The sequence below is a fragment of the Cydia strobilella genome, chromosome 1 (genome assembly GCF_947568885.1).
Source record: "Cydia strobilella chromosome 1, ilCydStro3.1, whole genome shotgun sequence".
Classification (NCBI taxonomy): domain Eukaryota; kingdom Metazoa; phylum Arthropoda; class Insecta; order Lepidoptera; family Tortricidae; genus Cydia; species Cydia strobilella.
Genome location: NC_086041.1, coordinates 3,456,676 through 3,471,119, shown reverse-complemented (window position 1 = coordinate 3,471,119; position 14,444 = coordinate 3,456,676). Strand labels below are relative to the sequence as shown.

General features: G+C 37.2%; 1 protein-coding gene across 2 annotated transcripts in view; it reads right to left on the bottom strand.

Moving 5' to 3' along the window:
* Positions 1–1,601: 1,601 nt before the first annotated feature.
* LOC134752944 (fibroblast growth factor 22) overlaps positions 1,602–14,444 on the bottom strand; it is a 251,025-nt gene continuing 238,182 nt past the window's right edge. Inside the window, exon 5 of one of the 2 annotated variants that reach the window (XM_063688743.1) lies at positions 1,602–2,271. In XM_063688743.1, coding sequence (XP_063544813.1) covers positions 1,783–2,271 — 489 coding nt within the window. In that variant the 3' untranslated portion in view covers positions 1,602–1,782. The remainder of the gene's footprint in view (positions 2,272–14,444) is intronic. The other variant, XM_063688803.1, reaches the window with a different exon arrangement.

Here is a 14,444-nt window from a genome sequence, read left to right as displayed (position 1 = left end):
ATAAAACATACAAATTGCCAAAAAATTCGGGTTTCGAATCACTGTAATAAATAACTCAAAAGTCAACAACCACAAATAAAATATTGAGGGGCGGCGTTTTTACTATTACACTCATAAAAGTTTATCTTTACAGACATGCTAATTTATTAAAAACTTGCGTTAAAAAACCACTAATTTCTGTTAAAAGCCGTGTTCCTAGACGATTCTGAATTAAAATGATAATTACTTAATTTGAATACGGTTTTCGAAAGCACTTTGTAAACTGGCTGATTACGAGCGTTTAAGATCCACGATAAGTGTGGTTTCGTATGTAACGGACACTATTGTGTCCATTAAACAATCTCTTCGCTTTAATTAAATAGAAATCTTAAAGTCCGGGAAGATGTAGCTCGACAAATTTGATTTTTCCGACGGAAAATACTCAAGCTAAACCTCACCTACATACAACTCTCGTAAACACCATTAGCTCGTATCGCCACACTCAGCGGTTCGATTAAATTGGTGATCGTTTACGAACGAACAGAGGGCCATTCGGTATCGTCCATTTAGCTTATAAGGTTTATAGTTTTATAGAGCCCGATCAATACTTAGCGGGATCTTAAAAGGTATAATTTAGAGGGAACTAGATCACGATTCACGATAAACTAACGCGACCGATACTTGGAGTTGTTATATTCGAGTCATACACAAAGTGGCTAAACGGACTATCCTTTTAAGATGTAGGTACTTGGTTTAATAATTAATACTTAGTGTTAATCAAATAAACACCACCAGCAAAAGCCAACTCTTCAGCACGGTTCCAAGCCCCGATTCCGTCGATACAGGCCCCCGTAGACAACACGCCAATCGCTAACGCTACGTAGCGAACGAAACGCAACTGTCACTGTCACACTAATATCGAAGAGTAATAGAGAGACACAGACAAAGCGATTCGATGGCGAAGCGCAAGCGATTGTCATGGCTATAGGCCGCCAGGTTTCAATTCATTGTCAAATTAAATTACGATACATTAATAATTTCACGATAACAGTAACTAACACAATTGGAATCTTGCCGATAAACCTAAGTGTTAAAGCGAACTAGGAATATAAATTGAGATAGATAATTTCAGTAGCTTTGGTAAACATCTTATTAAAGTTCAACATCCTGGCCGTTCATACGACTCCTAATTGAGTATTTAAGTTACACTACACTAAAGAAAGTAAGAATCGTAAAACGGCTACCTAAATAACGAGTCACTGGTATTAAATTTTTGTATAATTCAAAGATTTCCAAAGCGGGATAATTTATCTAAGAGAGCATACTTGTCTCCAATCACTAGCTGTCCGAAGAGATTATCTTACGGAGAGGCAGCGGCACCACAACCACAGCAAAAAACGTACAAGTGACAATTAATGAGCATTCCTTAACATTAGACGTTGAATCTCGTTTTTGCGCCGCAGTGAAGGTGCGTGCCTGAGAAGGAATGATACAGATAGGGTGAAAACCATGGAATACGCACAACCAAAACCAACGAGTGCTCATTCAACGGTTTAATAATGATTGCTTCTCCTTTTTGTGACAACGTGTCACATTAAGGAACCGAGATGGTCCTGTATAATGAAATTCGAGTGCCATCTGAAGCAGAGATCTGCCTGAGAATATGTGATGTTGGATGGGACGCATTGGTTTTGGTATTGCGTTGTCGTTGGCGCTACCCCCAGGCGGGCGTGGAACCGTGCTAGCGTGCGATCGCGACGGCTGCCCCCATCGCGAGGAGCGAGCTCACGCTCGGACGACCGCCTACTGCGCGGTCTGTGACCGAAAAAACTCCATATCGGTAGTCGTGGACATCGTGGACATCGTCGACTCGTCGTAGCTCTCCGTCGTCGTCGACGTCGTGCCGTCGTATTTTCTCCGCGTCTTCGGATGTCGGTGTTTCTTTTTGGGGTGGACCACTTTTTTGTGCTTCCGCTTTTGTCTTTGCAACTGTTTTTGGACTCTGATTTGACATCGCTGCTCAGTCCGGAAGGGTGGGGGTCTTTTGAGCTTGCCGCGGTGCCGCCGGACGGGGCACTGGGTCTGCTTGGGGCCCTCCCACCGCCTGGTGAGCGTGAGCGCGTACACCGAGAGGTTGCCGAGCGGCCGGTTGAGCGCGATCTGCGTCCGCCTCGACTTGCCGTTGTTCCCTAACGCTAGGTAGGTCTTCTTCCCGCTCCGTATCCTCGAGTACGTATTGTAGTTGTTCTCCTCTATGTTTTCCTCGAACATGCAGTCGTCCGAGAGATCCTTCTGAAACAAACGAGAAAGGCTAGTCAGTCGGAGGCGAGGCGGGTTTGTCTGACATCACAAGACCGATCGGCCGCTGGAGATATATCTATGATAATTCGTTTTATAAACAAGTTAATATCGCAGACACGAGAACAACGACTTGGCCTAGAATCTGGGATATATTATCACGCGTATTTACTGAGACCTCGCTATATTTTGACATCGTAAATTATTTCTAAGTATATCAGACGGTTGAGATAAAATCGTGGCCCTTTGGCACATAGTGATTAATGTGAATAAAATACGTTAATAAAAGGTATTGATGAATAATTTAACTATATTATAACAATAAAGGGTTTGTGTTGGTTAACACCTCACTTGAACCAATATAATTGTAGGTATTGCATGTAATTAGAGTACCTATGTAGTTTTCGTTAACAAACCCCTTAACTATGTGAGATAAGTTCGAGTAATGACGTCGTCTGGTTTTAAAAGCTCAAGACGAAGTTTTATTCGTTTGTAACGAGGTCGTCGTAAAAATGCAGAAAAATTACTTTCCGGTTCGCATTGAGGTATGAATGACATGCCTAAACTAAATTACGGCGCATTACGGCTTTCGACATTCCTAAGTACCTAAGCAATCAACGTCATTTTGATAGACACAAGTCTACTATTCGCCGAACTTTTTGTATCTAGAAGCAGATTTTATATGTACCCAAATGATTTGATCACAAGCTAAGAGAAAATATCTATCGTGTACCGCATCGTGTACCTTAGCCTTTTGCTCGTTATCAACCTTTTTGTGACACTATGATATTATAGTATGATTATAATTTCAAAAACAGTGTTGACTCCAGGATTTCATGGCGGAAAATATACTTATAACCAAGTAGGTTGTGGAAGGATGTTGTTCCCTTTTTCACACCATCAGAGTGAGTGCAAATTGATAGTATTTATACGTACTAGTAGTAGTAGTACGAAGTACGATAGGGCACTTACTATTACCATGTCGGCACCAAGTTCTAAATTAACCGCAACCATTAATTCTAATCGCCCCGCCCGAACATAAAAGCTCATCAGACCATTCCATGCAAAATTCCTCGCCGCCCAGCCTGTTAGGTCCTAAGCAGATTGGCTGTTTATTCATAAATATGTATAAGCGATCGCCGTCGGGTGCTAATGTCTCTTAAATTGTCTTATGTCGCGGACATGGGCAATTGAAGGGCATTAAATTCGAAGTATGATTGCTGTTTGGTGGGTAGAAATAACCAGATAGATTTATGGCCGTGGTGCCGGTTGTCCTATAGGAAGTTCCGTGGACAGGATTGGTAGATTAACAATTAGCCTTACAAGATTGGCCTAGAATGGAGTATGAATAATGCATGGGTTGTGACGGGTTTGGTCAAAAGGTTTGTAGGTATGGGAGCGGTTGTTTGGGAACCGCTACTTTTCAATGGAAACAGTTATGTAGGTATCTTAATTAGGACTGGACCCGATTGCAAGTCTCATTTCATGTCGTTGCTACATCGTTGTTTAATTGTGATTAAAGAATAATAAAACATTCTTGAAAAAAGAAACAAAATTAGATAAGAATGCATGGCTATTCTTCGCGAGGTGGACAGTCAACAACAACAACGACAATGTTCGGTTGCCGGCCGGTGGACTAGGCAGGTAGGTCTATAGGTACCTAAATGTTATGTAAGCGAATTGGAACGAGATATTTCTTTAAATACAGAGATAAAACAACCTACATTTGAAATTAATTGAAACTGTCAATAGAAAACGCTCAAACAAGTAAATTTCCACACAGTAAGCAGGTACTTACAAATGTCTCTTTTATATCGCGAACAATGTTTTCCAATTGAATTGTCATATACTTACATATAAATATCGGATAACAATAGTGACAAGAATTACTAGAAAGAGCCTATTAACTCCCAGCATGCAATACTTAAAGCTGACCTATGCCACAAACCTTACATTTGACATAAGCTTCAAATAATCTTCCTTACAATAACACTACAAATCGTTTCAATATGTATGTATGGCATTCAACATCTTCATCGAAATGTAAACCTTAACCTTGACTATTTAACTTCCATTTTCTAAAACCGACGTGTGTCAAGATACGAGGTTTAGCAGGCTCGGGGTGTCAAGGAAGTGGTAGGTTGAGCAACGGCGTCGGACCAATAGTACGTCAGTAGTATTTATATAGGTGATAGTATTTATACGCGGTACATCATACGGAAGGTACCACCCGCGGAGAGCCGCGGGGTGTATTAGTTGCGTCTTGCGATTTAATAATCGCACGCAGGGCTGCGACTGGAACATCCCACGGTAGTTTGTTTTGTTACAAACTTGGTATTCGCTAGTTTATGTCTGTTCGTCTGTCAGCTGAAGCTTTATGCACTTGTCCGGTTTGTGCATTAAACTAAAGGTCTATGTCTCTTTTATCGTGTGCCACTTAAATGTTGTTGTACTTTTACTTCTATTTCCGATACCCAGATAAATCCTTTATTGTGCACCACGCAGGGAATGAAATATTGTTTAATATTATATATAAAGTCAAGTTACAGAAACTTAATAAAATTAAGTAGCATTTTACGTATAGATACTATGTTTTGTTGTGTTCAAAACTCTATATGTTTTGTTGGTTATTTAAATTACTAAAAGGGATTGATGGTGAATCGCAAATATTATACGGCCGTAACTACATGGGATATTTCACAGTTGAAATTATACACTTCGGAAACAATCGATTAGTAAAAGCGCATTTATCATTATCACTGCTGAGCATATGTAAACCTCTCTTATACGCAACTTGTCCCGGTCCTGAGCTAATCTCATCCAGAAATTTAGTGACCCGCAATCCCCCAAATTTCGTCCACTCAACTAGACATTCGACGCCAGGCGCTTCTTTTACCCGAAAGCAACCACCCCGTTAACATTTTGGTCTAGGAGCATGTCCCGCCCAACTCGATCTAAATTATCACTCGATTTCCAATTTCTTCCATCGCCAACCCTATGTTAACATAGACCGCGAGCGAAATTAATTTCTTATAATAGTTGTAAGAGTTAATACGTACTTAAAACTGTCCGCTAATTGTAGACTGGGTAATTGGGGCTCGGTAATTATAGACTTCCAAATTGGGTTGCAATGGTAATAGCGACATGCGGTAACATAGGTTTGCTTTTAGATACGGTTAGGGGTAACTGTTCAATACTGTGTTCTAATAAAGAGTTTAATTTTAGTCCTTAGTAACTTTTAGCTACCGTCACATGGGCGTAAGGGGAATAATGTATTCACTGTTCATTACTCTTTTGTTATACAATAGTTCTTGTATAAACGAAACGGCCAAGCCACATATTTTGACTAAGGTGTAGTTTGTGAAGTTAGGGCTTGTAGAGTTAGAAGCTTGGCTCTACATGAGATCTGATTTTGACAGTGCGAGCCTTATATGGTTTCGTCTTGGCAAAATTTTACATGTAAATGTTTTTGGTGGGATCTTTTAGTCCTTCTTAGGATCATTCGTTAGAAGTGGAATCACCAAAAAGCTGATGGCGGAATGACCTAGACTTGAAATGAAAATGAAACGAAATTCTTTATTTTCAGGCAACTATTGGCCCATAGATAAATACCTTAAAACTAGCATACATATTATTATAAAATATATCTTAAAACTAAAAACTAAAACTAAAAACACAATTATGGCTGCGATGCAGTTCGCAACCCCGCAGTGTCAGCGAGCCGGCCGCGGTTCCGCCGGAATTTGGCACTATTCGGCCAGGGGCCCATTTCTCGACCGATATTAGTCTAATATTACTAGTGTGTTGTCATGGCAACCCATACGATTTGACAGTTCGTGGACTAATAATATTAGTCTAATATCGTTCGAGTAATGGGCCCCTGAACTCCTCCTTGGTGAAGGTCGCTAGATTTTGCTTGGAGTGGCGAGTTGAAGGTGCATGTTGATTTTTTTTGAGTTCAAACTAAAGCAAAAAGTTCTCGAGAGAAGTTGGTGCTGATATAACATGCACACATATACTCTAGTCTTTTTAGGAATCAAGGAAATAAGTGTTGGCTAAAAAGTGTGACAAAAGTGACAAAACCAAATACAAATAACCGACTAGTTAACTCAGTGAACTCGGCGCCGTCGACTGGACAGAAACGGCTTTGGACAGAGTAGCATGGCGGTCTTTGGTGTCGGAGGCCAAGATCCACTTCGGGTCGTCGCGCCACAGCAGTAGTAGTAGTTAGGGTTCCGTACCCAAAGGGTAAAAACGGGACCCTATTACTAAGACTCCGCTGTCCGTCTGTCTGTCTGTCACCAGGCTGTATCTCATGAACCGTGATAGCTAGACAGTTGAAAATTTGACAGATGATATATTTCTGTTGCCGCAGCGCTATAACAACAAATACTAAAAAGTACGGAACCCTCGGTGCGCGAGTCCGACTCGCACTTGGCCGGTTTTTTTGGTAAACAACACAATTACTCGCGGTAGGAGCTGCCAGTGAAGTGTCACAATATATGAGTCGATAAAGTTGGCCACTTATCTTATCGGTTAAACTGAACCAATTTGACTGCCCGGTCGTGTGAGTCGATAGGGGTGGGTGGTAATTAGACGGCTGAGATATCGATAGATATCTCATACTTTGCTTTAGCGTTTTTGATGAAGTAACAAAACACGACAAAGAATATTTAAACTTAAAAAATAAATAAACTATCTAATATATACAACGTAAATAGATACAAGATATAATAAATGTTAATCAATTAATTATTGTTTTTTAGGAATCAAACTTAATTAAAAGCGTCAAATTTTAATGGCAATATGTATGTATGTTAGAATTTTTTTTTTATATATTTCAAATGAAGCTTGCTCAAACATAAGTAAAAATATTGTCATTGCGTTCGTAATAATAGGCTGCGAAACACCGTGTTGCGCACGCTAATGTGCATCACAACCAAATCAACTCTGCAGTTATTTAGTCTTTGGCTACAATAACTCAAATTTTATTGCACTTGGGCTCAGGCACAAGAGTACAGAGTACAAGGAAGGTACGGAGCGACGAGCGACACAGCCTCCTCGTCTCAAAGCTAGCACACGACTGCCGGCCACGCCTTTTTCGAGCTACATACGCATGAAATGTTAAATAATATTCGTTTTTTTTAAAAACTGATTTGCAAGATCGAGGTGATCCCATAAGTGTTCCGTGAGGGTCTCTATGGTTTCCCGTATAGTTTTAAGTCATAATGTATTGTTTGTCCACATTTTCGTTAGTCATAATTTGGGTTTTCTCAGAAACGCGTAACTTTTCAGAATTGCCATAAAATAAACCTAGTCATAGTCATAGTTTTTTATTTGCTAGAATTATGGTACATTGTAGATTGTGGACTTAAATCGGTAGTTAACATAATTCACCACTATAGGCATGTAAAACTTTACACTATACATAGGTACATCTAGAACATTTTAATACACATAGCACATAGAATTGTCATCTTAAGACCTATTTAGATAAGTTAAAATAGGTATTTACATTTTTTTAATGATCATATTGACATTAAACTGTAAATGAAATAAAACATGTCAAGCTTAAAAAGGTTAAAATTAAAACAATTAAATATAAAATAGTAGGAAATAGTAACATACAATTACAAATAAAAACCAGTAGGCAAAATACCAGAATAAAAAAAATCAATTAACATTTGTTTTTGTCCATTGCATTATTTAGGAGCATATGTCAAAGTATTCGTTTATATTGTAAAAACATTTTCCTTTAGCCAACACCGAAGCTTATCTTAACCTATCTATAGGATAACCTGAGGAAAATTCAGAAAAGTTAACGGTTTCAGAATTATGACTAATGATTATATGACAATCATTACATTATGACTCAATAATTATGTCAAACAAAGGGACCGTTCCGGGTACAAAGTTTAGTAGGGAACACTAAAAATTAATTTTTGCTTGAACAAACGTTGCATTTGTAGTCTTTGTTAAAACATGTGCACTGCCTGTACACAGTGCCTGTCAAACGTTAAAAATGTTATACATAAAACGTAGATTTATATATTTTTTTTATTGAACCGTTAGGAAGATATAAACTCTAGAAAGTAAGAGTTTACGGCCAAAGTCGGCGCCTAGCGCCTTAAAGGAGCGCCCACCTTGTCACTAGTGTCACTACATGGTACCATGTAGGTACCAACACCAACATTAGCTTAGCAATGGCGAGGCATTTAGGTGCCCGTCGTAATGATACATGTGCATTCTACTTTCTAACCAATTTCTTAGAACATGCAAAACAAACTACAGGACTAGAAAACTTGGTACTTGAATAAACAAGCTAGAATAGCTCGACTGAAACACGCATCTCGAACCGCTTTGAAAACTCAGTGTCGCCTGAATATAATTAAAACTTTCGTATTCAATTATAAAGAACAGCAACTAATTAATAGATATTGCATATTAAAACAAAACAGTTTCAAAGGAATACTAAATAAGACACTTAGGATTATACTAAGCGGTAATACAATTAACGGTCTTCATTTGTGTTATCTTCGTTTGTTTTCATTTTATTTACTGATCCTTCAATACAGCACGATGAACGCAAATTGAAACATACTACCATTTCGACATAAGTTTAGTTGTTTTGGTCTACATATTATTAAAATCATGTAACATTATTAAAACAATGTACAAGTATCAAATGCGTTATAGTTCGCATCCTATACAATTTTCAATCGTGCCAACCTCCCGGGTCAAATATCGACTATCGATAGATCTCGACTAGTTATCAGTCCATCTTTATGGAAAGGACAATCGATATTAGCCGATCGGTTGTCCTTGTTAAGGACTTGGAATGATGGAATTAAATTTTACTGTCTCTAAGATGGCGGTATAAAGTTGGTTACAAGGCCCTTGATGGGATTTAATGGAAATATCCTAGTGTAGGGAAAGTAAGGGCGTTTGGGGACATTTTTGACAAGCGGCAATCAGAAAAACACTTAAAACAGACTATATAAATACAAATTACTATGTGTTTTCAATTTTAGTCGTAACATTCGACACTTAACTTCCGTTCCAATGTTTTTTTTTTGTTACAATTTCTGAAATAATTTTTTTTGATACTTTACTTCTAATAACTTGATTGTTAGGAAGTGCACCCAATTTTGAACAGCATCAAAGATACCGTATCCCAGGTAGCAAAATGACGTCAAATGACGTCAGCGACGTCATAATGACGTAATAATGCCGTCATTATGACGTCGCTGACGTCATTTTGCTACCTGGGATCAGACTATGCGTCAAAAGTATCTACCATTCTTTGATAGTGTTACTTACTACGGTGATGCAACGACCCAAAGTGAGTCCTGGCCTCCGACACCAGATCACGCCATGCCTCTCCGTCTTGCGATAGCTCTCGCCAGTCGCCATGGCCGAGGTTGAGCAGGTCTTGAGCAACTACGTCTTTCCACCGGTCTTATCTAGAACACTACTAACTGAACTATGTCTTTATATACATAGAACATTTAAACTGTTGGAGATGCTTTTAAATGCAAACTGTCGAGATATCTTTGGAAAAGTATATGAGGGTGGCAGATACTTTTGGCGAGTAACTTCATACGCTGCTAATGATGCTGACCGAACACTTTGCTTGCCACATTTTGTAAGTAATTTAAGTACTTACCTAACACAATTTATTTTATTTTAAAATTTGTTGAAAAATATTTCTTCAATCCTCAGTTGTAAAATAATATCATTAACAAAATGCGGTCCAATTGATAACCTTTTTAGGGTTCCGTACCCAAACGGTAAAAACGGGACCCTATTACTAAAACTCCGCTGTCCGTCCGTCTGTCTGTCTATCCGTCTGTCACCAGGCTGTATCTCATGAACCGTGATAGCTAGAAAGTTGAAATTTTCACAGATGATGTATTTCTGTTGCCGCTATAACAACAAATACTAAAAACAGAATAAAATAAATATTTAAGTGGGGTTCCCAAATTTGAGTCTCAATTCCCAATATTCCCATACAACAAACGCTTTTTACGTAATGAGGACTAACGTTTTTTTGCTCACCAGTTGGCGCCTCTGTTGACGGTGGTCCAAAAGACTAAAGAACAGCTGTCAGTCATTGAAGTGACAAATGACATTTGACATTTCGAACTATGGAAAAGGCCACCATCTACACTAGCGCCCCTAGCGGCGAATTCATACGCGTTAGCCCTCATTGGTACGGAACCCTTCGTGCGCGCCTCGAAGCCGGTTTTTTGAAGTCGGTCAAAAACACAAGCATCTACTATCAAAATATATGTATCTATTAAAACAGTATAAGTTAACTTAAATGACAATAACACTACATTATAGCATTTAATTCCCCATAATCACGCTCAGATTATTAGCATATAAAACGAAATTGCCTTCAAAGACAACAAAATATACGCAGTAGATATTTTACATGTATTAGATTCGGGAGAGCGTATCGAGTAAGTAAATGCTAAGCTTTCTAAGCTTTGAACTCTAATTTACGCGCTTCGTAGGTTATTTATTCTGTAATAAATATGTCAATTACTGTTCTCGGGCCGTGACAGATTTACCGACTTCACAATTAGTTGTATGGTGAAAAATATGCCCATAGAGAAACGGTTCGTCCTCATTTGTTTGAAGACTCTCGTACTAGACGATTGTCTGTGGATTGATGCAACGAAATTGTAACGTTATTCCGCTTTTTTTTCTGCTTCAAAGTCCAAGACTTTAAAATTCTCAAATAATTAATATATTTATGTTACCACGGCGTAGTCATAAAAAATCCAGTTAATTTCATTTTAAACGTCTTTAACACTTTTATTATTGACCTAACTAGCTAAAAGCACTCCGCTTTACAACGAGCATTTTGTATCTACAGATTAAAAAAAGAAAAAAAAATGTCTTTGGCAGTTTGCTTCCTAAACGTGAAAAAAAACAATGAATGACGTTTGGCGCGCGTAGGGCTACGAAGGTCCAATTTTATTTCCGAGAAACGATTCGGTAAAAAAGGATGTGATTAAACTGCACCACTTCCAAGTATTTTGATGGGATTCCGTCAAAGCTCTCGATAATCGGGCCGATTGTGGTTTCGGATGTTTGAGCTAGAGCTGTCGTCTGTGAATCCGGTGTTAATTTATGCAAACGCGGCGCCTCTAGTCAAAGACTAACGATGTGAAAACGATCAAATCCATGTTTTTTTAATACTGTTTATATGAGCTGTTTATGCTTCTAGCCTAGAATTATTTTAACGGCCATTAAATTTTAAAACTAATATTTATTCGTTCGCCATTTTATATTTAATGATAGGTTTTTGTTAAATTTTAACGTTTTTGCACGTCGTCGCTTAAGTATGTCAGTTAAGTATGAGCGAAACTATTGAATTATTCATTGACGTGTTTTAGTTTGAAATGCGCTTTGATTTTGTTCTTTCCAGATTCCGAATTTAAATCACCAATTTTCGTGCGATACGTATTAAAACTTTATGGCCTTTTTGGTGACAGGTAGAATAGAAAGGGGGAATATGTGGTTTATTGAGAGTTGTTTTTTTAATGATAGAACAAAAGGTGTAAAGGGAAATAAAAGGAAATGAAGAGATAAAATGTTTACGACTGATATGGTGTCAGTGTCGTCACTAACGTTCTAAGTTTATGGGAATTTAAAGCCTCTAATATTAGGTTGCTGAAGAACAGAAAATCTAAGGATACGTTACTATGTTAATAAAATTAACTTTTTTCTTACTGTACTTACAACTCATCATGATGATGATGAGTTGTGAATACGCTATCAGTGGACTTTACGTTAATAAAGTATCGTTCCGTTGTTTAATTGACAAACAAAGTAAAACACACAACACTTTACGTTTTTGTGTTGCATCTATCAAGCATTCTCAATATTCTCATAGTATTATTTTAATTCGATTTCTCTCATTTCTATTAAATGCTTTCCTCAACTCTGTAAATTTTTGTAAACACTCAGAGCTTTAAATTCTAGAGTAAAGTGAAATCACAATTATAATAAATCATTAATTTTGTTGTTTAATGAAAATAAATAGGTAACCTTAATCCAACACCATCGTCTCTTAGGACGCAAGAAATAACTGGAACCTCGCAATGGCTCTAACTAATTCTAGGTACCTTACCTACATGTATATAATCCTATGTGTACCTTGTACCTATGTGTACATCAATAATAGTAGCGCTTACCTAAGAAACAAACTTCTATTTTCTGCTTCAGAAATTAAAGCTTTTATGTCATAAAATAACAGTAGCAACTCTACAATTTTAAAACATGCCAACGAAAGCTCATCCATTCGATATTCAGATTCGATATCATTATTTAATAATTAATAAATCTATATGGAGTTACGTGCCCGTCGTCGCTTCCTTCGTCCTTCCAAATTCCAGCAATAAAAAGGAGATAAAATGTAATGGTATCCATATTTATTTATAAAGTATTGGATTATTATATTTCACCTATTTGATGGTTTCGTGTAGGACGGTTTTTATTCTAGGGCCAAATTTGTCGATATTAAAAAGTTACAACTCCTACTATTATTGAGATTTTAAGACCTTTTAAATATTGTCACCATTTAAATCTAGAATATGAGAATAACTTTAAAGGTTTACTGCGCTTAAATTTTAATACATACCTACCTAAGCTGGGAAGTTAAAATGGAATCAAACTTAATTAATCCATCCTTTTTTACGTCTCATTTTAAGGCTAAGACTTAATTCAAATGTAGGTATTTTAATCCCAATAAAAATGCGTATCTAATTTAATTCCATGTGATCCTTAAATTATACACTGTGTTATTTTCCTGGACCCGTGTTAGCAGATTTTATCGACCAATTAACGATACGAAATAAGAACAAGCGGCATTTTTAGAAGGCAATATGTATATGAATTCCGCGATAGACATGAGTCACTCGTTCATTCACTAGTTCAGTTCGGATTCATTTAGTTCTTTACTTCAGCAGTTCAGTTTAAAAACCTTTTCATTTACTTGCTCATTAGCTTAGAGAGTGACAAAGACGCCATGACCTTCGATTCATAAATTAATTTATTTGAGTGATTGATATTGAATGAAATTATCTATCAAATTCTTTATTCAACTCAATATATCCGCCAATGAGAGAAATGAAAACAGTACTGCTGATATAGATGGATCTGCTGAGCTACCTACTGAACTAAACTGAACTAGTGAACTAAAAGAGTGAAGTACGAAAAATGCATATCAATATTTTCTTTTCAGTGACACATTTTGCGCATGACTATTCCGCGACCGATCCACCAGCCACGAGGCCCTCGAGTCTACAGTCGACCACCAGGTGGACTGTCACCTAAAAATATTATTCATACAACAGTATCAAAATGTCAATATTAATAGACCAATAAATTAACCAACCCCCAACTTAAATATTTAAAAATCAAACAACCATAAATATAACCATATTAAAACATAAAATAGGGTAAACAATCGTAAATAAAAATTACAACGAAAACACACAATGCGATCGTTAATTCAAGTATAAATTATGTCTATTTTGGAGACCGTTTTTACACTTTTTTGTCCCATTCGTTTTTGACCGATTGTAAAAAACGAGGTTCTCAATATGTATCTTTTTTGTGGCTGTTTTAGCGGCGCCTGTGGCGCGGCAAACCCTTTAGTCCGAATTGAAGACTAAACTTTTTCTTTTTTCCAAATTCAAGGCAATTCTGTTTTGTCGCCGTCGTAGTGGCCAGTATTATTTATCCTCTTCCCATCACTATCTAAAATCGTTTTATAATGTCAAACCTATTTTGTTCTTTGTTCAAGTAGCCAGTGTTTTAATCGATTATTTTTGAATTCCATAGATAAGATGAGGATGCGAGCTGTAGTTTCTTGGAGAATCAAAGTTTTGTTTTAAAACTGAAAGCGAGGTATGCAATAATAGAATTTTATTTAAATCACATAAGTTTGTCAAAGTGATTATAATTTCACGCAGCCTGCGAAGTATTTTCGGAATCCATCCCAAAGCCACTTCGACTCTTTTGTCTAGATTTGTAATTTAAATATTCAAAGACAAAGCGTTCATGCGCGTAATTTATTCAGGTATTCGGATTATTTGAAAATCAAATTCTTAATTGTATTGAAATATAAAGTTATTTATTTTGCATTTTTA